At 48.3% G+C, this 24,413-nt stretch overlaps 3 protein-coding genes across 14 annotated transcripts in view; 2 read left to right on the top strand and 1 right to left on the bottom strand.

Annotated features, from left to right (window-relative positions):
• Positions 1-305: 305 nt before the first annotated feature.
• LOC147186309 (N-acetylglucosamine-1-phosphotransferase subunits alpha/beta-like) lies at positions 306-6,461 on the top strand. 3 transcript variants are annotated; one of them, XM_086103842.1, is made up of 18 exons: positions 306-425; positions 1,460-1,548; positions 1,774-1,853; positions 2,002-2,121; positions 2,383-2,585; positions 2,670-2,731; positions 2,821-2,955; positions 3,035-3,199; positions 3,273-3,473; positions 3,581-3,751; positions 4,453-4,576; positions 4,662-4,711; positions 4,819-4,949; positions 5,026-5,245; positions 5,328-5,432; positions 5,537-5,622; positions 5,700-5,798; positions 5,879-6,461. In XM_086103842.1, the coding sequence occupies exons 2-18, from the start codon at positions 1,465-1,467 to the stop codon at positions 6,030-6,032; spliced, it is 2,190 nt and encodes a 729-aa protein (XP_085959968.1). In that variant the 5' UTR covers positions 306-425; positions 1,460-1,464; the 3' UTR covers positions 6,033-6,461. The 3 variants fall into 3 exon arrangements, with proteins under 3 accessions (XP_085959968.1, XP_085959967.1, XP_085959969.1); XM_086103841.1 differs by having other exon boundaries at positions 3,264-3,473; XM_086103843.1 differs by lacking the exons at positions 4,819-4,949; positions 5,026-5,245; positions 5,328-5,432 and having other exon boundaries at positions 3,264-3,473.
• A 207-nt stretch (positions 6,462-6,668) lies between these two features.
• dram1 (DNA-damage regulated autophagy modulator 1) lies at positions 6,669-9,736 on the top strand. Of its 2 annotated transcripts, XM_086103173.1 has the most exons (7): positions 6,690-7,016; positions 7,366-7,433; positions 7,973-8,115; positions 8,204-8,381; positions 8,873-8,931; positions 9,025-9,117; positions 9,201-9,736. In XM_086103173.1, exons 1-7 carry the CDS (start codon positions 6,781-6,783, stop codon positions 9,234-9,236), a joined length of 813 nt encoding a protein of 270 aa, XP_085959299.1. In that variant the 5' UTR covers positions 6,690-6,780; the 3' UTR covers positions 9,237-9,736. The 2 variants fall into 2 exon arrangements, with proteins under 2 accessions (XP_085959298.1, XP_085959299.1); XM_086103172.1 differs by having other exon boundaries at positions 6,669-7,016; positions 9,025-9,736.
• anks1b (ankyrin repeat and sterile alpha motif domain containing 1B) overlaps positions 9,730-24,413 on the bottom strand; it is a 43,785-nt gene continuing 29,101 nt past the window's right edge. For 3 of the 9 annotated variants that reach the window (XM_086103158.1, XM_086103161.1, XM_086103164.1), the window contains 10 exons: positions 22,919-23,017; positions 22,525-22,677; positions 16,259-16,366; positions 15,786-16,175; positions 14,971-15,042; positions 14,751-14,837; positions 14,241-14,378; positions 13,608-13,778; positions 11,916-12,007; positions 10,518-11,290 (listed from right to left, as the gene is read on the bottom strand). In XM_086103158.1, coding sequence (XP_085959284.1) covers positions 11,242-11,290; positions 11,916-12,007; positions 13,608-13,778; positions 14,241-14,378; positions 14,751-14,837; positions 14,971-15,042; positions 15,786-16,175; positions 16,259-16,366; positions 22,525-22,677; positions 22,919-23,017 — 1,359 coding nt within the window. In that variant the 3' untranslated portion in view covers positions 10,518-11,241. Of the gene's footprint in view, positions 10,094-10,517; positions 11,291-11,915; positions 12,008-13,117; positions 13,241-13,607; positions 13,779-14,240; positions 14,379-14,750; positions 14,838-14,970; positions 15,043-15,785; positions 16,176-16,258; positions 16,367-22,524; positions 22,678-22,918; positions 23,018-24,413 lie in introns of those variants that run through there. The other 6 variants (XM_086103159.1, XM_086103160.1, XM_086103165.1 and 3 more) reach the window with 6 other exon arrangements.

Below are 24,413 nucleotides of genomic sequence, written 5' to 3'. Positions count from 1 at the left end.
AACAATATTGACGATGACATGCTTGTCGCCGGGCCGACCTTACGGAAAGAAATAATCACAATCAAATGCTTGTCAAATTGCGTCTATTCAGTCAAGACGTTGAGGTGTGAATTCTGCTTGTCATGATGTATAACTTACACGTGCGAGACTGTGTGTCCTTGAACTAATCGTCACTTAAAATTGGAACGCTCTACTGTTGACGCACGGGCATAGGAACGCACTCGTTGATACAAGCTAACAAACCGTTTAGGAGATATGAAATTTCTGATGTCACACCTTGTGAGTTGGTCCGGCCCGCCCTGATACCAAACGTTAGCGAACCTTCAAATAGGATCGTCAGAAAATTCAACGGACCCGAGAAGAAGGCCACTTTCCCCCCAACATTTTGATCTCATCAGAAGTGCGGTACAGTACCACAACGCAAGGTGAGACATTAGAAATTTCGCTCCTCCGAAAACGGTTCTAAGCTTTTATCAACCCTTGCATTTATAAGTCTCTGTGTGTAGTCAAGTTTTGAGCACATTTTGAGCAGGACGTTTCTGATCCACTGGTTAAAGGACACTCTAATTCTCTCCTCTTTCATCTCAAACTGCTTCAAACAACAAAGCGTGTGACGGAAAAGTGGTTGGGACTGCACGAGCGTCTGTGTTTTTTTTATGTTATGTGTTGTGTTTATTTATTTTACTTTATGTTAACTGTTTTGTCAAGCGCTTTGTTGTGAAAGCGCTATATAAATCAGCATGTATTGCATTGTAAGTCAAGTCAGCTTTTATTGTCAAATACTGTATATGTGTAACATACAGCGCAGATGAAATTACTCTCTCAACCACAGCGCAAACGTGCAGTGCATTGAACACGCGCAGCCAAAATTGACGTGAAAATTTCATAAGACATACATATGCAAATATGTTCAATACAAATAAAATAACGAAACAAACAGCAACAACAGACAACCAAGGGCACGTGTGATTCTTGCGTATTCGTAGTGAATTGTTTTAAGTGCAATGATCGGATGTCAGATGTAGACGGTGGGAAGTGTTTAATTTATTTTTGCAAATATCAGAGACAAAGAAAGCTCGATGCAATTCGATCTTGGCATGGAGGACATTCGGGATTTCGCTACTGTGCATCAATCTCCAGATTAGAGTGACGGCCATCGGGAACTTTGGGGCTGTTAATCACTAAAGCGGGAAGAGGGTTGTAAGCTGAACAATACATTCCTTGAAGGGTTTGAATAGATGTTCGACACCCCAACAGAATATTACATTGTTTCTTTCAAATGGCGGAATGGATACAACAGAGAGGAATAATACCTGAACAGGCTCGCGCCAGTCGCATTCTAAGTGATGATTGCTTGAAGGGTGCAAAGTGAAAGTTATACATCCTTCGTGTGTTATACATCATGTCTAAACATGAGCAGAATACACACTTCAATGTATGCAACAATGTGCTCCGTCAGGAATCATGCGGCCAATCATGCGGCAAATCCGTCTCGTCTTCTGCGTAGCCTTCATTCTCGTGATAGTGCACCTTCATCGCAAGGCAGAGGTGAGTGGCCTCCGCCCCAAAAAGTTTCGGTGTGATATCAAGAGTAACAAATGAATTCATTTCAAGGAAAGTTGTTGAAAACTTACACAGTGACCAGACGTCACAGTCGTTTGAGCCATCTAGAGTTCATATCGTGACTATTAGAGGCGCTGAAAGGGTATGAAACGGCACGGACGATGTCATCCCAACGCAAGTCGTCACCAGACGTTACTCTCGTGTGTGCAGCGAAAGAAGCCAACTCACCGGTCGGTTGAGGTTTCCAAAGAAGACAAGAAGGTGGCTAAATGTACATCGTTCCACAGCAGGTGAGGAATCCGCCAACGGCGTTTGGTCAACGACTTTACAGCGCACGTCACCGACAATGTCAGCGAGTGCTGCCGATGTGATTCAACAACAAGTAGAAACCGCAAGAAGAGCGCCCTTCACATTGCTCGCTTTCTTCTCGTCTTGCAGAGAGTGCACACCCATCCCCATCGACGTGGTGTACACGTGGGTGAACGGCACAGACGCGAGCTTACAGAGGGACCTGAAGGTGGCCAAAGAGCAACTGGATGCAGAAGAAGCACTTTGGAGGTGGGTGAGGAGTGCAAAAGCCCTTAATCAGAACCCCACAATCACTCAAGACATGTCTGCTCCGCCGGAAGAGGTTCGTAAAAAAAAAAATCGATAGGGCAGGGGTGGCCAACCCGCGGCTCCCGGGCTTTCACACGACAATTTTCGACAACGCCTCGGCGACGGCGCTGCCATTCAAGGAGGAAATGGGGGGTGGGGGAATTTGTGTGTTTGTGTCTTTAGGTTTCATTGATGTCGGCTGTTGCTCTTTCTCGTTTCCAGTGTCAAGCAAGAATGCCCGCTGTCTCAATGCATCGTGGCGCCCATGGCGGCGCTTGATCCTGGCCTCCCGGCCTACATGACCACTCGAGAGCTACCCTCGGTCTTGCCCTCCTTCTCGGCCGCCAAGTCCCTGTTGCGGTTCGCCAAACCCCTGCAACCCTCAGACACCGTCTCCGTGGCGGTCTTCTATTCACGAGCTGACGGTAAATCTCTGCGTCAGGCCGACGCGGGCCAAGAAATATTCACGCTATATTTACGCCACGGCTTCTTGGTGGTTTGTCTTCCAGCTGAAAAGGCCATGGCAGGGACGGTCAAAGACGAGAAATTCTCAATCTCCAAATGCTACCTGGTGAATTTTGATTCTCATGGACGTTCTCCCGAGCTTGTGTCGTGTCTCGGCATGACGTCACCGCATGGCTCTTATGTTGTGCTTTCCAGACGACAGACAAAGAGGCGGCAGGGGTGATCCGAATGGAGACCTTGGCCTACCTGACCGGCTTCCCGCGGTCCTACAAAGTATCAGAGATGCTGCGAGGCCAATTGACGCCCACCATCGAGAGAAGGATCACCGCGGTAAAGTTTGTTTCGTATGCGGGGTCGTTTCCTGACCAAAAACGTGACAGATGGGCTTGTCTGGCAATGCGTTCCTCAGTTTGAGTTGTACCCGGAGACCGGCATCGCTCTGCTCAACCTTAAAACGCCACGGGACTTGACTTTTCTCCTGGAAGTGGCGAAAAACGGTCGACTGAAACTGGATGAGAAGCAGCTGGCCATCAGTCCTGTCTACTTGCTCTGGGATACGAGGGCCATCGCAGAGGTCGTACGCCGCCACAAATTAACGTGATGTAACATTCGAACCTCTCCAACACCGTTTTCCTTAGTTTTCACAGAAGCGGCCCGCCCCTCCCAAAGGAACCACCAAGGACTCTGTCACGGCCAACCGCTTTGCGGAGAACGATGCTCTCCTCTATTCCTTACGCTCCTTGGAGCAACATGCGCCGTGGGCGCGACACGTCTACATCGTCACGAACGGGCAGATTCCGTCCTGGCTCAACCTGCGAAACCCCCGCGTCTCAATCGTCACACACAAGGTAGCATTGCAGCCTCTCGCACCGAAAGCCCCAACGTCTCGGGCAGGAAGGTGGGGACGCGTTCGGAACACTTCTGTCAAAGGGACTGCATCTCCTCTGAATTCTAGGAAATCTTCCTGAACAGGAGCCATCTCCCCACCTTCAACTCGCACGCAATCGAAAGCCACCTCCACCGCATCCCCGGCATCTCGCAAAAGTTCCTTTACCTCAACGACGACACGATGTTTGGCAAAGACGTATGGCTGGACGACTTCTACACCCCAAGCGATGGGCAGAAAGTAATCTAAATAGACGAGCATCATCTTTGAGCATCAAACGGGTACCATCCTACCCTCCTGCTTCTGCGGAGGGCGATCCATCTCGATTATTTTTACAATGAATGACTCTATCCATCCATCCATCCATTTTCCGAACCGCTTGATCCTCACTAGGGTCGCGGGGGGTGCTGGAGCCTATCCCAGCCGTCTTCGGGCAGTAGGCGGGGGACACCCTGAATCAGTTGCCAGCCAATCGCAGGGCTGAATGAATCTATCGATAATTGCATTTGATTCAGCAAAACATTTTTACGTGAAGCTGTTATTCAAAATAGTCTCCCACTACTGTTGACTAAATCAGTACGATTGTTGATTTGGTTTTGCTTAAACAACAATGAAGCGATATCGCATGACAGAGATTGATGTCGACGTCGCCAAACGTCTTGAAATTGATTCGGTTCCTGGTTTGCCAAATTACACGCCGACGTTTGCAAATGTCTGATTTTGATTCAACGCGGAAGATAATCAATCTGCTTTCACGGAAGTCGACAGAAATCAAAGAAAAATTATGCTTGGGACGCTAAAATCAGAAGATTGGAAACATTTGAAGTTCAGCAATGGATCTAAATGATAACCGGGTTCATAAATCTTGGTGAATTTGATCATGGATGAATTTTGGCATCCCTTTTTCAAACCAATACAAACGTCCTCTTATTTCCCCGCAGGTCTATCTGGCCTGGGGTTTACCCTCCTGTTCAGGAGGCTGTCCGGCAAACTGGATCAACAACGGCCTTTGCGATCAACAATGCAACAATGCCGCCTGTCAGTGGGACGGAGAAGACTGCAAAGGTAGTGATCGACGACAGTCGCGCCGCACAATTGGCTGGATCTGATGACCTTTCAAGACATTGCACACGTTTTTTGACTGTTGAAGGAAGAAACCGCGCGTCCGAAAGAAGCACTCGTGATGAAGGAGGACTTGGGGTAAGCGTGACCTATTCTAACTTTGCATCGCGTCATCTGAAGTGGCATCCTTCACAAGAGCACAAATTTATGAGACAAATGGTGCTGTGATTGGTCAAAACCCGCAGTGCAGTTTTGCTCGTGCACTGCTGCACGTCAACAGGCTGTACAACCTCAAATTTGGCAGCATGATCCGAAAGGTGATCGCACACGCGCCCAATATGATTGACAAGCTTGTGATGCAGGAGCTGCAGGACACGTGAGTGCCAGCAAGTTGTCATCTCGGGCCTTCTTGAGCGCTGACCGCTGAGGGTACCTTGCTCTTATTTCTGCAGATTCCCAGAAGAATTTCGCAAGACCTCAAGCCGCCGTTTCCGTCACGGAGAAGACATGCAATATTCCCTTGCTTACTTTTATTTCCTGATGAGCGTCAAGCAGCAGACTAACTTCTTAAAAGTGTTTGACGCTGCTGACAAGGACCACTCTGGCATTCTGTCCGAGAGCGAGATTCAAGCTTTGGCCACAAGGATCCATAAGCAGCCGCTCAAACCCAAGGTGGTCGGTTCATGAGACATTGGGTGGCCGAAAAAGTAACTTGCATTGAATGCGTCGTCCGTTATTCTGTGGTTACTTCTAGGACTTGAGAAGGTTGAAGAATCAGTTGATCGACTGCTCAAAAACTCTTCCAAACGACGTCAGGGAGCTGAAACCCAATCAGCGGGTCTACCATAACCGAAAGATGGTTGGCATTTCGAGCCATACGAAAAACCCAAATTTAGTCGTTACTCACCTGTCCAAATCACATTTCAGTCCATGATGATAATGCGACGGTTTCTTCATCTACAGTCTCGGGTCACTAAAGAACTCATCATGAACTGCAAACCTATCATGGATCACATTGGTAGCACCTTTCCAGAGCAGAAGAAGTACAAGTGAGAGAGCTCCTCCGACAACGTGCCGAGATTGACATCGCCGCGTTTCTTCGGCTGATAAGTCAACTTTCCAACAGATATCAGATCGTGGGGGATGACGAGGTTCATTTCAAGATGCTTCACAATGACTTGGCCGAGGCGGATCGCATATTTAATGCCATTCGTCGACGACCTCGGTAAGAAGAACCCTCAAAGCATTCAAAAGCAATTCGGTTCTTGGCTTTGGAATGAATCGCTTCTGCACTTCTTCCAACAGGAAGTTCATCTGCATCAACGATGACCTTGACCACACCCAAAGCACTGCTAAGCAAGTGCAAACAAAGTTGGCGACATTTTACCAATCCATGTTCCCGCAGCCGTCCCAGTTTGAGCTCCCCAAAGGGTCCCTGTTTATGCACGAACAATTTTAAGGCTTCCGGTTAGGCGTGTAATGGTAGATTATGGTCATGATTGACATGCTCTGACAATATTCAATCAACGTGTGCTGGAGGATTTGCTAATTCTGTCAATCACATACGGCCTCGGTAGATGTCAAGTGGGCCGGACCGTTAAAAATGTTCATACTCTGCTTTTAATAACCAAAGTAACATGTCTTTCTTTTGTTTTGGTCTAAAGACGCACAAGAATATTTGGAAAATGTTGACATTTCATGAACATATTTTTTACAAAACATTTCATGAAGCACCTTAGATTTCCTGAAACAAATGTGCAATTTACTTTTATCATTCACTTATCTGCGTTGCAACAGACGGACTGCTATTGCCTTCTACTCTGATCAAAACACGGTTCCCTAGCGGATACTCCATGAATTGCACCTTATTAAAAATATTCATTCCGTGTCTATGCATTTTTTTCACTTTTAAATGATCCTGCGGGCCTGATTGAACCTCCTGGAGGGGGCGGGGGGGGGGGGGAGTTCCGGCCCGCATGTTCGACACCACCGGTCTAAAATCTTTGCATTCGATTGCGAAGAAACGCAAGTTTTGTTTTTTGTTTTTTGACCCCACTTCCCCTTGGGGGTTCCGTTACATTGTGTTTAATTAAGTTTCGGTGACGCGCACATCACGTCGTGAGTGATGCAGAAGATGGAGGAGGACCGTGACCAGAAGTGGAGACATTTTTTGAGGAAGACGGTCACGTGACGGTCGGTTTTGAAAAATGACACTTCTTCCCAGCTCCCCGGGACTTAAGGTCGCACCAGGACCGAGCCGCGCGTTTGCGCCTGCGTGTTCTCTCGATCGCCGCCCGTCGACGCCGCGCGCCATGTGGTGGTTCGCGCAAGGTTGGTGCTTCCTGCCAGCCTTTTTGGTGGTGTGGTCCTCGAGCACTTTCATCGTGTCCTACGTGGTCGCGCTGTTTCGACGCGACGTGGACGTGTTGTTCCCCTACATCAGGTGAGAAAAGCTCCATTTCGAAGTCTCGTTTAAGTTCGCGTTTAAGTCGCCGTTGGAGCAAATCTCGACGAGCGCCTTTTAGTTTCGTTTTCCCCGCTGCGCCCCAAACTCCGCCAGCGCTGCAACTCTTGTTATCTCGCTTGAGATCATCTCATTTTTGTTATTAACCATAATAAACATAACCCACCCTTGCTTTTAGCATTATTGTGGTTTGTTAAGCCAGGATTTTAAGTTCGAGCGTGTGTGTGAGTACGTCGTAACTGTAACGGGGCTATTTGATGCGTCAATTTTTTGTTTGGGGGTGGGAAAAAAAAATCCGTTTGAAGATTTGGCTGTTGTAAACTTGCAGTGACACAGGAGCAAACCCCCCAGAGAGCTGCATATTCGGCATGATGACATTTGTTTCTGCATGCGCAGGTATTCTACACGTACACGCACGCACCACGCGCTGCCATGTTCATCTACACCCCCCCCCACCCCCCCGCCATCCCCTAACCCAATTTTTATTTTGCATTCTGGTGTCCTTGGATCACATCCCGATTTAATTTGATTTCCTCTTATGGTTTCCCATCCTAGAATATTTCAAGATGATTATTTAACGAGGAACCTATTTTGACTTATTACACTATTTTCGTTGAAGTTTGATCAAATGTATTTGCTGGGGTTGGGTGTCATCACTTTTCAGGGGGTGCGGGGGAGGCCTGTTTTTTGATTCATTGTCAAGTGCAACTTCCTGTTCTGCGGTCTGCAACACAAAGTTGTTTGTCATAACATGTAATGTCTTGTTAGTTGCCGAAAACAAAGCCACAAGTGGTCATTCATCTTGAACATGCGCCCTTTTGTCACTTTCCACCAACGACTCACTTCCACTTTTGGAGGAAAACGAAAGGTGACTGAAAGGCTGTGGCAAAAAACGGCACCTGCGTTTGTACGTGTGTGTGTGTGTGTGTGTATAGGCATGGCCACAATCTACAGCAGGTTCAAGTTTGTGGAGAAGCTGTGCGAGGAGACAAGGGCAGTGAATCCACGTCTGAACAAGACAGCGCTGGCGCTGGGAATGCTCTCCTGCTTGGGAATGTGCGTGGTGGCCACATTTCAGGTGGAAGGACTTTACCGTCAACGTCCACGCAACCAAACGCTGCGCCTTCGCCGGCTATGACAGTCGCGTGTTTGGCTTTGATTGTCAGGAGACGGCGGTGACGACGGTTCACGACATTGGCGCCTTGCTTTTCTTCCTCACGGGCGTCCTCTACATCCTCCTGCAGTCCGCCATTTCCTACCACGCCTTCCCGTACGGCTCGTCCTTGGCGGTGTGTCGGGCGCGGCTAGCTGTGGCCGTCCTTGCCTCGCTGGCTATCTTCCCGAGTATCCTCTTTTACGGCTGTCAAGTCATCCTACACCTTTCGAACGTGTCATAGCAAACGCTTTCGACGGGCTAACAGAAATTAGCATCAATGTCACGGCAAACGTACACCTTCAAACAACCGCGACTGCACGGCGCAGCAACACCAACAAACTGAGCGTACAACAATCCGCGCAGGAGTACATTCTCTCTGTTTTGTTAACAAGACTATTCATTTAGTTGGGGACCTTCTCTGCCACCCCCCACCGCATCCGTTACACTGCATGTGTTCCAGGAGAGCTCAGTACTGCTCAGCATGTTGCGGCACAATGCGGTGCTAGAACTGAAGATGCCCAACTCGAAATTCAGACTTGCCTGTAGAGCTGTGCAGGCGGGGGCCAAGTGCGTACCATTTTGATCAATGATAATGTATTTCGAGCAACATGGCATACAAAGTCATGGTCTACAGTGGATACATTTTGAAATGTTTGCCCTTGACAGCCAAAATCTCAAGCTGTCATTTGTGCATTTTTTGTCAAGCAAAATGACCTGCACAGAGACGCTGGGAGCAAGGTGGGTGGGCAAGGATGGGTATCCATTTTTTAATTTTGCTTTCTGCCATCCGCCGCACCTTAAAGGTGTGTTTACGGTTCGTACATTTTTCAGGACTATCCGTTCCATGTGGCCAGCGCCGTGTGCGAGTGGATCGTGGCCTTCAGCTTCGTCTGCTTCTTCCTCACCTACATTGACGACTTTAAAGTCAGCCTCACATCTTTGCGTTTCTTTTCAAACGGCGTTCTTTTTTAAAGTAACCGTGGCTTTCTCATCTCTTTCTCGCGCAGCTGTTTACCTTACGGGTGAAGACCGAGATGCTATAAAGGAGACCAAAGCACACTTTCCCGGAGCATTTCACACGCTGCTGCGCGGCCTCGCATCCGTGGAGAAATTTTTGCACTTTTTTCCACTCTTGCGACATCATGGGGGAAAAAAAAAAAGAAGACATTTTTTTATGAGAGGCGGACGCATGATCGACGAGGATTGTTGTCACATGGTGCCGAGCCACTTTTATTTTTATAACTGTCTCTGACTGAAAGTAGTCTAACACTTCATGTACTTGTTTTGACATTTACACAACTCCAAAATAGTTTTGAGGTGACATTTCAGCACTATAACCTTTTACAGGTGATCGTTTCATAACTTTTGGTGAATAGTATAGAAGTTATGTCCTACTATAATTTCATAAGGAATTCATCAGTATTGCTGGAGTACAGATCACAGTCACGCTGGTAGAAAAGGTATGAAATGATGAAAAGTATTCATTGGATTGTTAATTCAACACCTCTAACCAAGAATAAAGACCCTTTTTTTACATTAAAAATATATGGTTTGGTTTATTTTGTGGTTTTCAAGTTATTTTGTGAGAAACCATCGGTTGGTTTTGCACATGCACACATTTATGTGTAAAATCTTAAATCATGCACCGACTGGCCTTCACAACACGAGTTATTGCGAACTCTGTCGCCCTCTCGTGGTAAATACAAGACTAACACCAGTGTGGAGGAACATTGTCAGGGTTTTTACATTCTATATACAGTATTTAAATACGAGTATTTAAATTCATCCGAGTTTTGTAAAAGTATCATGAGTACATACCCAATTAATATCCCCGCGGGAGGCCCAGTTGCCCCAGAGTAGTTCGCTGTATGCAACTGCAGAGGGTCCAGTCGGATGACACCTGTCAGTTGAAAAAAACCCCCCCACAAGGTCAAATATTATTGGTGGCCGGTGTCCATGTCACGTTTAGATGATACGAAACCGACCTCTTGTTACTTGGACTATATACAATGTTTTTGTATATAATGTTTTGTTTTATTTTATTCAAAAATAAAATAAAACAAAACGTTATTTCAAACATGTTTCATAAGAATTTTGGGGGATCTTTTTTTTTCGTTCGCGGAAGACTGGTGTCACAAGAGGCCAGAACCGTCCGAATGCCTGTACTACCATTTGTCCACACGAGGGCACTGTTTCACCGTTAAATTGCTGTCAGAATTGAATGTCTGTTCAGGCGATAATGAAAGTGCACAATTTGATGCAAAAAATTCTCTACTCTGTCGGTAATCTTGTGCTGTGAAAAAAGAAAACGTTTCCACTCTCTGTCATGGTTGTACAAGTCATATTTTATTCCATGTGTGCTTTACAGGGTTATAAATAATGGCATAAAATTACAAAAAAATCAGCGTGCTGGAAGCCCAAGCCTATTTACATGAATGTAACTCCAAGTACATCATCTATAGAATCATCTAGTACATGTCTTCTTTTTTGTCTTGGTTTAGCTTTTTTTTCCCAGTGCCACAAATTATCTGTCCATCTTTTACATTACAGTTATCAACAATGAGTTGGCAAAATATTTATGTACATTTTATCCCCTCAGATCCCATACGTACAGTAGTTGAATACAGTGCAGAGAGGAGGGACGGAGGTCAGCACATTCACGCTTCTTTTATTGTTGTTTTTTTTCAGGGGGGGGGGGCGGCCATCGGTCTCGAGCGCATAGAAAAATAATCTGACATGAGGGTGACAGCAGATGAGAATTGCACAAGATCATTTGGGTGGCGTTATAATACTCTCATACTAAACATTGATACCAGTCTTCTCACCTTGAAGAATTTGTTTAAAAAAAAAAAAAAAAGACATGCCCAATTGTCCATCTCCCCCACAAAAAGGTTGGAGCAGAACATTCACTTCCCTATTGTGTGTTTGTGTGTCACAAAGCAGTCAAGCTTAAACGCGGAACAGCGGTGGGGGAGGGAGTCCATGTTTGTAGTCCTTTGAAAAGAGCGTGCGTGTTATGCCTGACAAGGTCCATGTGTTTATGGCTGGCTACATTCTTTGATTTCCACAGTAAAAGACATGAGCGTCCGCCACTGCCCTGCAAAATGAGATGACATCACTTATCCGGAGAGCCCTCGGTATCACCCCCCACCGCCCCTCAGCAAAATGGCCGCCATGCGTCTCACGAGCCACATGCTTTGTAAAGACACCTCAGTAAACCAGCTAAGAAACACTGTAGAGCTATTTGATGGAACGAAAGGAACAGAAAAGACGACAAAACCAAAAGCGCACCTCCGCTTGCTGCTGTCTCTATGACAACGGCCTCCCGGGCAGCTAAAACACTGCTGCACCTGTCAATCAAGTTGTCAGGGGGCGGGACGCTCGGACAATTAAGAACAACGCAGAAAGCAAAAAAGGAAAGAAAGGAAATGACTGACCCACAAACAGGAAGTGGGGAGGGGCTGACACTGCCCCCTGGAGGTGGAAAGAGAAGTGCACCCCAAACGTTGTCATGCAGGTGGCCTAACGGAGGAGGAAGGACTGGCGGGATGCGATTTGCTTTTATGCCCGACTTGAGCCCTCCCCCACCCCGGCCGCACCTGACCAACAACTCTGCCGCCCCCCCCCCCCCTTTGGCCCGCCCCCTCCTATGCCCGCCCTCGGAAAGGCACACACACGCAGGAGTGCACAAGGCGACATGTTAAAAAATAGTGGTCTCGTACTTGGTGTTGACTCCTCTCTTGGCCTCCTGACCCGGCTCCACTATCCACGGGACGTTGGCGTGGCCCTTCTGCTCCATGGACGCCTGCTCCATCTGAACACGCACACACACACACACACCCGCAAACACGAAGTACAGTGAGATTGGTGCCGATGGCAGCCTGGCACTTTTGTTGCTCGATTGGCCGAATTTTCACGCTTAGCCGAGCAACTATTTCAGCAACTTGCGGGTCGTGTGCACCCTCTGGTGGGACTTGAAGTAATCACTGTCAAACTTTGAAACAAATTTGAAAACAACAAACCAAAAACGGGCTCACATTCCATTCAGAAACAAACGAGCCAACCTCAATGGACACACTTCAAATCATTTCTTCATTCTCTGAAATCTACACGACAGTCTTTGGAATGGCCCAACGATGCCACTGAGCAACTTTGAGCAACAATCAATCCCTGCTGGCGACACTGGAGACGGATGAAATGGAAGCAAACACTCTCGAGCGCATTCCAGCCAATCACATTGCTCGCCTTGGTGGGCTGCTTCAAAGTCAACATGATGACGAGAAGGAGGAGGAACGTGGGGGGAGGGGGGGGGGACGGGATCAGTGTCATTAGAGGTAACAAGGCTAATCTCCACACGCTGCTGCAAAACGATGATACACACACAATCTTGTTAGAGGATTAGCAACACACACACACATTATCATCGGGGTGGCCCACAGTGTGCGCTCAGCTTGTCCTATGTGATGGATGACAAAAAGCTTCATGAATGACTACGGCTTCATTTGCAGGAAATTACAAAATGCAGTTTTCCGAAAAAAAAAAATATACAGCATATATATACAATAATAAATAAACGGGATTCGTTTTCAACTCAATCGCCGCCGTTGGCAAGGCCAGACGTCAAAGATCCATTTGAACTGTGCTGGCAGTGAATGAGTTAAATGACAAAAGTGAGACTTTGTACAACTTAATCCATGTCAGCCTGAAGCTGTTTTTTCTTTCCGTCAAAAGAACTCAAAAATATATATTTTTTTTTTGGGGGGGGGGGGGGTGGAAAGAGATGTGTGGAAAAGATTCTTTCTTTCCTTGGCGTGAGGTTTCTTGAGCCACACAAGCGAGACGGGAGAACTTACGGATGCGGCGTCGGCGCACAAAACCAAGCAAGAGACTCACGCACGGGAAGGAAAGGAAAAGTGAGGAGGACCTGCGACTGAGCGAGATGGAAGAGTCGGGAGGGAGGAATTGGAGGAGGAGGAGGGTGGAGAGGAGGCCGGTGGGGGGTGTAAATGTGGCCCAGTGACCAGCGGCCCGAGGGCGACATGATGACCTGCACAGGGGGGTATACAGAGGTCACACAGAGGTCAAAGGCGGCCCCGGGGGAGATGCAGGAGCGCGCGCACAAGGCGCCATGACGGCAAGGAGGCTCCTCGGTTGTGGTTGATGGTTGGGGGGCAACATGCGCACACGCGGCGATTGAAAAAGCACATTTGTCAAATTCTTCCGCACCAAACCTTTTTTCAAATTCTTAATCTTACTGATGAATGCAAGCTGCTTTTCCCTGCGGTTGTCCCATTTGTCACCTTTACCGCACGCACACCCACAGTGATCATGCTCATCAATCAGCGTGAGCTCGTTAAGTGCAGCGAGTGCCCGCGAGATGGCGAGCGGCGGCCGTGGGCGGGTGAGGCGCTTACGGATTTTCGGATGTTGACGCCGCGCGGTTTGGGCACGGGTTTGCCCGGCTTGCTGTCGAAGCTCTCGGGCAGCGTGGACGAGCCGTGGCCGCTCTTGCGCGCCTGAAGGGCCAGCTGGTAGGCCACCTCGAAGGCCTGGCCCAGCGTCAGGATGATCTCGTACGCCAGGTTCTGAAACGGGAGATGAGGCGTCAACGGCGTGGACGTTGCGGCATTTTACAGTGATTGCTTTTGCCTATGAACATTCGCCCTTTTTTTTTTTTCTTCAATCAACAACAACAACAACAAAAAAAATCATAATCGGAATGCTGAATGTGATGCTGCTCAATGTTTCAGATGTTGAATATTGTCGTAACATCTATGCTCACTTCCATCAGCCCGTCTATGACAAACTTGAAGCAAGCACGCTGGACCTCTTATTTGGAGAACTGTGTGAGCAAGAGCGCCGTCTTCTTTTTCTTTCCCAAAAGTGATGCAAATTTAAAGAATTAAACAGGTAGTGCGCTTGATTAATTCAATGCAGCTACTTGGCCACCTGGGGGCAGTACGACAAAGCCATACACGGAGATGGGTCCAAAGGTGTCAGTCGACTGCAGTGGTTGACCGCAGAGGATAAAGAAAATACGCGCGTACCACGTCGAAGGCGGTGAAGACGTGGCAGTAGTGGTGGCTGGACTTGAGGTCTTTGGTGATGTAGGCAAAGGTGGACAGGTCCTCGGGATCCTGAGCGGCGCACGAGATGTTGCGGATCTCGTGCTCGGCGATGATGTTCTGCGGACAAAAGCGCGCCCACGTTGTTATGATTCCGCCTTCGTCTCCGGCGAGACGCAAAACAAACGGCATTTATTATTCAGCGCATATTTCATGCAGCGTTCTGCTTTGGGAGCTTTTGTCCTGCGGTGGTGACAACACGAAGGAGGAGGAGGAGAAGAGCAAGATTGTAAAATGGAGGATGCTTTGCGCCAATGTGACACATATCACCCTAGATTTCATCAGGCTGGTTTAGACGGTCTATATTAAAAAAAAAAAAAAATTAAAAAGCTACTACTGTTTTGTACAAAATGTAAATAAAATACAACAAAATAAAATGAAGGCTCCCTTTTTCAAATGAAATCAAAGCGTCATTTCCAGCAGGCACGCTACCTTGTTGGTGGCGTCGATGAACTTGACCCCCTTGTAGGACACGGAGAGGATGATGGTGGGCACCTTCTTCATCTGCTCCGTCGACTTCTTGGAGGGCGGCGGCAGAGCGCGAGACAAGCGGAAACAAATCACTTCACTTGACGCCGCGCCACGGCAAGCGAAGGACACGCGAACCGCTTTCTCCTCCGCGCCCGACGCCGTGAGTATCGGCGGCGCGTACCCTCATCTTGGCGCAGGCGTCGTGCGTCGACTCGGTGCCCCTCAGCTCCTTCACCAGCATGGAGCCCAGGTACTGCGCACATCACATCGCATCCAATTCGCAACTCCGCCACCAAACGGGACACCTAATCCTCAGCAGATGGTTTGTCGCATTCCAGATAAAGATTAAAAGATGACATTTTTTCATCTTTTAATCCCCGGAGACGTTGAATCCACTTAGGCTGCCGCGGCCTCCATTCATTTGTGCACTCAATGGAAGGGGACCCGTTTATTTGGAGTGATTGTGCGCCAAAGCCTCGGCCAATAAGAAAGTAGCCACTTGTGTCATCATAAAAGACAATCCAAAAAAAAAAAAATTAACTGGTTTGATAAATTATAACATCACGTGAACTGTAGTATTCCTGTGTCGCCTTTCAGGGGCGTGGCCAATTGAGCAAAGGGAGGCAGTAACATGCTACATTTACTTCAATAACTTTTGGGACGTATTCTATTTGTCAGAGTCGTTTTAAAATACTCTGTGCTTGGGTAATTTTCTGGAGAAGGAAGGCTACTTTTACTGTTAGATATTTTTGGTACTAGTCCACTGTCAACCACTAGATGGCGGCACACTAGTTTGAGACGATAAATTTCAAAGGAGGATTGTCCTTTTCAATCCTGCTTTTTGCGCCTACAGAAAGTGAAAGCAGCTCTTTGGGCATGATTTTATATATATATGGTGTGGCGGGGGGGGGGGGGGGGGGATTGTGTGGAAGGAAGGGGAATCATAATTGAACTAATATTGAGAATGAGAGTGCAGGGTCCAATAAGGGGACTCACGTAAGCTTCGTAGTCACAGGACTGGAAGATGAGCTTCTCAGGGTGGTGTTGCCAGTACTGAACGGGTGTGGACGAGGTGGCCTCGTTGGGCGGACGCAACGTGATGGGTTCGCACCACTCGCCCGCCTGCGAACGACAGCCAATCTCAGGCGTCGAGGGGGGGCAGCAACACAGATCCGAGCGCTTCCCGTCACCCACCATGCTGACTTGGGCCATCTGCCGCTCCAGTTTGGATCGCGGCACGTCGTCAAAGTAGTTGTCGTTGCTGCGCTGGCGCCGCCGCGCGTCCGCCTGCATGATGAGGTGCTGCACGTCCAGGGAGCCGCCCGGGACCCCCGCCGCGTACGCCGCCGGGCTGAGCTGAGGGGGAGTGTGAATGCCGCCGGGCTCCTGCGCACAAAGCCGACAGGCGGTCGGGCGGGGGCGGAAGCGGCGGGCCGGAAGGCCTTCTGGCGGGACCTGGACACACTCACCCGGAGGGAGATGGCCCGCGGGGGTTTCTGGGGGGTGTCCTCGTGGAGTCGGTCCCCCAACGAGGCCAAGATCCGTTTGCGGTGCCCGATCAGACTAATCTTCAGAACCTGAACGGAGCACAAACAGAGCCATAGTAAATACTTGAATTCGTAACGTCAATCAATACATTTCCTTAGCTTGCAAAAGCCACCCTGAATCATAATTTGTCAAAACACGACGAGGGGCTCGTCAGATGGTCTTCAACGTCGCTTGATGCAAATGAGCGGCGAGTAAATCAAAGCAACCCACATTTCTCGTCGCTGTCTGCGGTGGAAGCGCTCACTGCTCACCTTGCCGCACACAAACTGCAGCTTGTCATCGTTTTTGCCGCTTTCTGAATGAACCATCTGACGGAGCATCGTGATGCCGTGCGGCCATCAAATGCACACTGTGATGTCGCCGTTTTCGTGCCGATTACACCCAACGCGCGCGAGCGCGCACACACACACAGACACACACAAAAATGGACGCCAGTGAAAGGCTGCATTGTTCCCGCGGTCACCAGGCGTCCTCTGACTGTGCCAGTTACCACTTTTTTTTTTCTCACTCTTCCCGAAAAAAGACCATCGGGAACACGAGGGCCTTCGGCGGGGACGTTTGCACCTTGGCGCACCAGGCTGTGCGACTAACCTCTGTGCGATGTCTGTCTGTCGGTGCCGTTGTGTTAATTAGCTTCAATGTGAAGCCTTGCCGCCAGCGTAATGATTCTCCCTGTAGGCCTGAGTCACAGACGGACACATGCACAGGCCCTTCCATAGTGTCACAGTCTGATTGAAAAAAGCTTGAATGTCTAATTACCTTTTACAGAAATCATGACATCTTTTTTTGTTTTGTATAAGCAACAGTTAGCAAAGCCTAGCGGTAGCCCTTTGCATTTTTTTGTGGGTCAACATATGATGAACATGCCTACTACCTTAATGCTTTGAGCGGTTGAATTTCCAAGTTCAGCTCTGACCTGATACCGTTCATGTCTGCTACGAATCAAAACGTTAGACTTCTTGAGACTTTTTTTGTGGGTCTCATCATGAAAGACACGCCTACCAAATTTCATGCTGCTCGGTCAAATTGGCTTTGGGTGCAGAGTTTTCAAAAATGAAGTACGGTACATGCTTTAGTCCTAATCATCGAGGCTTCGCAGACGCAGCAGTCATAACAACATCTACTTTAAGTACAGAAGACCTCAAGCAGAAGTTCACTTGTTGCTATGGCAACACAAGAGCCGCATCAGCACCCCCACACACACACGAACGTATAAAGCAGCTGTTTTTGGACGGGGAGGAAGATGAGGTCGTTACCACTGAATGGACCAAGAAGGTGACGGCGAGCCAACACTGCGGCGCGGCGCGATTCGCATGTAAATAGCCTTTGCCGCATGCGGAGACAACCCAGAACCAGTCGCCTTCATGTCACCTCGCGCAGGCGCCGCTGTCCATTCTCGATGTCGTTAGCGAGCAGATTTTCCGTCTCCGGTTTGCCAGCCGCCGGGCGAATCTCGTTACCGATGCCGTTAGCGCAGATGGAAGCGGCCCTGATTAACGGATTAAGGCAGCGCAAACAACGAAAGCTCAGAGAGAAGCTGTCGACGAGCCGGGATGCCAAAAGGCAAAAATTAATTGGGATTTTTTTCTCTAAACATTACAGCATATCACAGGCGAAATGGAGTTACATCAGCACCAAATTAGCTTTGCAATCTGCAGCTTCATCCACTTTTGTGGCCTGCTTGGACTCAACACCCTCCCGTGAATAATGTCAAGTCATGCCCTCAATGAAATCATGCATCGACAATCGATCCCGGCGGGTCAGAGAATCACCGGCGTCAAGTTACCTCAAATGCACTTTTGGCTGTCAGTGCCACCTTGGAGTAGCAGAACCACAAAAGCTCGCGATTAGTTGGTGCTACCACACATGGGGACAAATATAACAATCCTCAAAACATGCATATATTCTTTATCCTGTGTAAGGAACGACAGATATATATACAGTATATATTTTTTTATGTTACTATAGCAGCGACTAGAGCATATATTTTCTGCTATATTAGCCTACATTTCGATCCGTTTTAAAATGAACAGGTTTACGCGCTTTGTCTCATTTTGCTCCTCAGTTATAGATTGTTGAACTCGTCTTTGCACCTGAGCCTCCCCCCCCCCCGATGCCAGCACTTGGCTAATGTGCGTGTGGAATGGATCATTAGTATCGACTGGCCCGTAAATCTCTCTCACACACACACACACACACACACACACACACACACACACACACACACACACACACACACACACACACACACACACACACAACATTTATCCACATCATACATTTAGGATGGGGTGGGGGCTGTGTTTGTTGGGGGGGGGGGGTCTACTACTGGACAGTCAGCACAGGCCAACTGGTTGCCTAGCAACCAGTACGAGGCACTAAAGGGGAAGGGGGCGGGTGTTGCAATGTGTTGGAAATGATAAAAGCGGTACAGTAGCCAATGGGGCGGCTCGGCCAGGGAGGGCGGCCAATGGCGGAGAGGCATGAAGAGGCCCGCCTACACGGAGACAGATGCATCTCCATTAATAGCAGGAGGAGTGGAACGAGACTGTGTGTGTGTGCGTGTGTCAAATGCTGCAGGATCAACTTGCAAACAAGATCCCCTCACTGCTCATCTCACACTCTCTCACACACACAAACGTACACACGCTAGGATGGTAGTTGATGCTATTTTCTGGGTTACTAAAATACTTCACAGGAGAAAGATGAAGCGCGTTTCATAACGCAGAGAGCATCAGCAGCGCACGCACACACACATGCACTTAAATCGAGTGCAATAAATATGCACGCAGATACACAATATGTAGCATATGTCTATAATTACGACAGTGTCTCCCAAATATTCAAAAATTATATAAATATATCGATATCGTATTCGGCAGTAAATCGTTTTGGTCCAAGCGTCTAAAGATAGATCAAGCCAAAAGGCGAGCCGGGCCGTCGGAGGCCTTCGAGTGTTGCTTATTCCAGACGTCACGCAAATGGGTCACACACCGAGAACGCCACACTGCTCACGTCAACATGATTTATGCTCTCTAAGTTCCTCCAGTGTTGTTGCGTCAAAAGAAGCTCAACAATTTTTACCAAATGCGGATGCTCCGAATTTCCATCACGCCAACGGATCACGTTGGCGGTTGAACGGACCAAAATATAAACGCTGCCCAGACGAGAGCGACACTTTGAGTGTGCTCGCCTGTTAAAAGCAACGCTAATGCCGGCAGCTTCGTTACTTTCACCGCAATTTTTGTACTAGGTTAGCCGAAGGTGGTTTAACAGCCAGAATACACGACATGCTAACGAATGGCTATTAACTCTGCGGGAGCGGCGCAGCATTTCATCGCCTCAAGATTGAAAGTCTTTCTTGACTCATAGAGGGGTCGGCTTAGGCGCAGACTTTGTTGTGGACGGCGAGCGCGACCATTTGAAGCAATGACGGCGAGATAAAGGAGCGATGTTTTGGCAAAGTAGCCATTTTGGAGACGTGAGGATTCTGCTGAACAACAACGATACACAAACTCCTGCCGACCAAAACGAAACCAAGGGCTCAAGTGGTCAAACCTGATTTAGCGCCAGTGTAAACGCCCAATTCAGTACTCCAACTGCACTTTTTCATAATCGTACCGCTATTTTTTGGAAGCTTGACGGATAGGCCTCTCTTTCTCTCTCTCTCTCTCTTTTTTTTTTTTTTTTTTTGACAAACATTGGCCGTCTGTCAAAGTTGACACATGCACGTTCGCTTTCCGCCTCGAGTCCAGAAAGTTCACAGCCCGTCCATAAAACCAAAACACGTGTCGCCAGGGGTGCGAGCGAAGCGATGTTTGGACACATGGAGCTCCTTTTCTCGACTCCCCCCCACCTCCACTCTCTACTCGTCGCCTTTACGCACACTCAATCATCGTCGTCAGCCGTCACGATAAGGATGCGCCAAAAAACGAAAGGCCACAAAACATATCAGCTCTCACCAACTTCAAGATGTCGTCCCGGCAGGTTTGTCCGCTCGCACTTTGCTCTCCTTATCGTCGTCGCCTCTCCCTCTTGTTCGGCAGCTTCTCTTCTTCTTAGCTTGCGGCAGCTCGCCTGCATGTCTCTGCCTGATCTCTCTCTCTTTCTCTCCCCCTCACTACCCTCCTCCTCTCCATCTCATCACCATGGCGACGCGGGCCAGGCGCTCGTACGGCGTCCGTCAGCTTACTACGACACGACGTGATTCACGATCGCCCCGTAAGGGGGGAGGGAAAAAAAAAAGGGAAAATTCAATGCAGCAGGTTGATTGACGGGGGCAAAGCGTGCCTAGCAGGAGGTTAAAAAAAAAAAAGAATGTTTGAGTCACTTCTTCCGCACGTGACGTTAATTCCTTGTTTTGAGAGAAGAACGCATGTGTCATACGTGCGTCATGTAGCGCCGTACTGCTCAAAGGAAGTACTTTGCGTAACCAATCAGCGGGAATGGCAAGGTAATTTGATTTTGCTGCGATTTCCAACCATATCACAATCCAACAACGACAAAAAAATGAATAGATGAATTTCAATGGGCGGCTCAATGAAGTCATATAAATACAACATGAACGGCAGGTAAAAAAAAAAAAGCTACTCGGCGCTCAACTTGAACCATGCGATGAGTCAAAGTCCCCGGATGACATATTTCATTCATACGTCTGGAAATAAAATTCTTATTTTGCCATTCGAAATGACTTTCTCAGTCAGTTTTTATTGTTTGATAATAGCGTATATGATAGTTTCTGATGGGAGCATGCAGGCTAGTCCATCCTTTACAAAATCAAAGTCGGAAAATGTGCTGGTTTGACGGCAGTGTGCGCCGCGACGGGTAGCGTCGGGTCGGGTTTGATCCCGCCGTCTATATTTAAGGCCCGGAACCATCTGGCAGCGGGACGCCGCACAATCTGTCCACTTGGAGTCCTGACAGAAAAGGTGATAAGCGCACACACGCTGCTCGCTATCACTGGCACCCGGAGTCATGCAGGTACGCACGTACACACACACACACACACGTGCACACACATACATTTACACCAGTGCACTTCAATGAACAGCTATCATACCATATCCCACGTCACTACGGCAACCAGCAGTCGTCATGGCAACAGGCTAGCACCGTGCCAGAGAGGAAGCCCGTCTTGGCTTTACTTGTACACATATTTGGACGCGCATGCACTTTGTCAAAAAGTGCGACGGGAATGCGTCCGACAAGTTGGGTCCTGTTAGACACGCACACACACAAAAAAGGCAGAACAGGCCTTCACATGCCAAGAGGCGGAAAAATCCCACTCCAAATTAACTGGGGCAAAAAGGCTGTTTTGTACTTCCCTCCTGCACGCCGCTCCAAAATAAAAGCATTGCACTTATTTTGAAAGGACGGGCACATCCAAGATACGTCCACAAGGTGGTGCTGCTTAACGTCCACAAGGTGGTGCTGCTTACTTAAATCATCTCTGTCACATTTGGCGTGAAGGAGCCTGAAAGTATTGATTTGGTGCATACCGGATTGATTTGTTGCTTATTACAACACGAGCACAGAATTTGTACGTACTGCAAAGTTTCCAGAGATCCCAGACTGAGGGTCGTTTAGGTGCAACTTCCTGTTTTCGCTCTACTCCAAAATCAAAGCAAATTTCAGTCTCCTCAGACTGAAAAATGTGGCAGCCTGATGTGATGGGTGAGCGGCGCCATCTTGTGGACATTTCTCGAAGGCAGCCAGCCTTTCACTTTATCCTCGTATATCAGACTCCCATGATGTGGTTTATGAGACTTATGTAATTCCACGCTTGCCCGAGACGTACATGAAGAGTGCCAGCGTGCGTTCGCACTCTCTGTGTGTCACATATGCACCCCACAGATGCGCACGCACACACACACACACACGCACGCACACAGCACGTGGGCGGCATCCCTGACGCTGTGAAGCATCTTGCGGCCCACATGCTTATATAACGAGGCTCTCTGCACCTCCTCCAGCTGATCACTTCATCTGCGCTGCCTCGGCAAATGCTGAACCAAGCAACAACCCCCCCTCCCCCCACCTATCACCACGCCGCAGGAATGTTACACGCATTCCAGAAGCAAACAGACACACAAGAACAGCAATGATTTGACGTCAGCGCATCGCAGACCGAGTCGTGACAAAGGTTTGATCCATTTGAGGATGTTTTGGGAAAACATTGTGGACTCACGTTGATGAGCTCAATCTCCCAGATCTTCTTGACCAGCTCCATGGACGTGTAGCCATTGACTAGGAAGGACTTGGTGTAGTCGCCCAGCTCCAGCGACTCCAGCCACTCGGCCACCGACGTCGGGTTGTTGCCGTCGTAGCCGATTGGCCGCACCTGCCATGTAAGGGATAGTACCAAGTGACAGTGAGTACCTTACTCACAACGAGAAAGGAAGTGCTGACTGCAGTCAAGTGCTGCTATAAAATCTGCTTATCCCAAAATTCGACACTTGTCTACCACTTCATTTGAGGGCACTTAAAGCCAAAAGTAAGACCATCAAACTTCATTAGACTGTCATGCACACTTTATGGAGCTTAGTGTGCGAAGAGCTTCATTTGGCGGCTCGACGACTCACCCTGGGCAGGAGCCGTATGGCCTGCAGGAGGCGCTGTCTGTGGGCTGAGTTGAGGATGCCGATTTCCAGCAGGTCCTGGTCCTCCACCACGTTGCTGCCCTGCGCCAAACACACACACACACACACGCACAATATTAGCACAGCGAGTGCTTCACATTGAGCAAACATTTTGCACTCGATGCTAATATCAAGCTTTAGTTTTTTTTCTCCCCCCCACTTTAAAGCTCTCGGTGTGAGGACGAGCACGCTGGTGCCGCTTCATTATGCAGCTCCGCGCTCGTCGATACACTCTAAAAACTCACGAGTTGTGCGCAAGTGCCAACTAGTGGCTGAATGTCATTATTTTTATTTAATGGAGCAATGTGTAAAAAATTGGCAAAAACAAACAAAACAAAAAAAAGAAAGAAAAACACTTAAAAAGCTTGCTTCAAGCAACGGATATCTGAACACCAAGAGCGCACTAAGTACTCACAGCCATATTCGTTATCCTCTGCAAAGGGCGAATATTACTGCCGTACTGAGAAGCAAAGAGAGGAACTGAGCCTCCAGTACTGTATACAATTATTAGTCTGTTTTGTACTGCCCCCAGGTGGCCAAGGCGCACACCAGAGTGAGCAAAATTCATTCTTTTCATTCTTGGATTTAATTATGTTGTTTTATGGTAGGCTAGAAGTGATTTTCGATGGGGAAAGACGTGGGTGTGATGTCATTAAGTGGGTAAATGCATCGCAGCATATCGAATCATGCCCTCTGGTGGCTGTACAAGGAACTCAAAGGGATTTGTCATTGTTCCAGAGGATTCATTAGTATGCATGGTGATATGGGAGATGCATTTACAGGGGCGAGAAGAGTGGGGGACGGGGGGGGGGGGGGGGGGGGGGGGGGGCTTTGGCGGGCTACTTTGATATGCAGCGGGCATACCGGTTCATCAATCTCACGAGTTGTTTCCTGCTAGGCTGTCATCGTCACCATAGTCGCCAAATTAAAAATTCCTGCTCGGTGTTGGAGGGTTGAGACCAGAATGGAGCTGGATGGCACGAACGTGTGAGGCAGACGAGTTGTGTTTTTAAAAGTGAATGTGCAGAGGAAGCTCAGTCCAAAGTTTCGGTCCAATGACGCCAGATGATTTGATTTTGTAACTCCCACCGACAACCCAGGCTAAACCGAGTGCCTCCCCAACATACAAAGATGTTCACTTCACCATACTTCCTTGTTACCAATTAATATTTTCTGGGCTTTATCTTGAGGCACCTTTGGACATTACAGACAGTGCCACCTAGTGGTAAAGCAAACAAGATCACCATCGCCGCAATGTGCCACTGATGACATGACAACAAAGACGAGGAGGTTGCGTAGCCTCATGTATACCGTCCACGTGCAAGGGGGCTTCCTGCAGTTGCCACGGGAACGAGATTCTCGTTTGTCTTTTCAAAAATGGACTCAATCATTTCCTTCCACGTGTGCTAATTGGATTTCAAACAAGATCAATTCCTGC

This window comes from Hippocampus guttulatus, chromosome 22, assembly GCF_054856545.1.
Source record: "Hippocampus guttulatus isolate MCC_2025c chromosome 22, RoL_Hgut_1.0, whole genome shotgun sequence".
NCBI classification, from domain to species: domain Eukaryota; kingdom Metazoa; phylum Chordata; class Actinopteri; order Syngnathiformes; family Syngnathidae; genus Hippocampus; species Hippocampus guttulatus.
The sequence above is the reverse complement of the archived record's forward strand: the minus strand, read 5'-3'. Positions and strand labels throughout refer to the sequence as shown.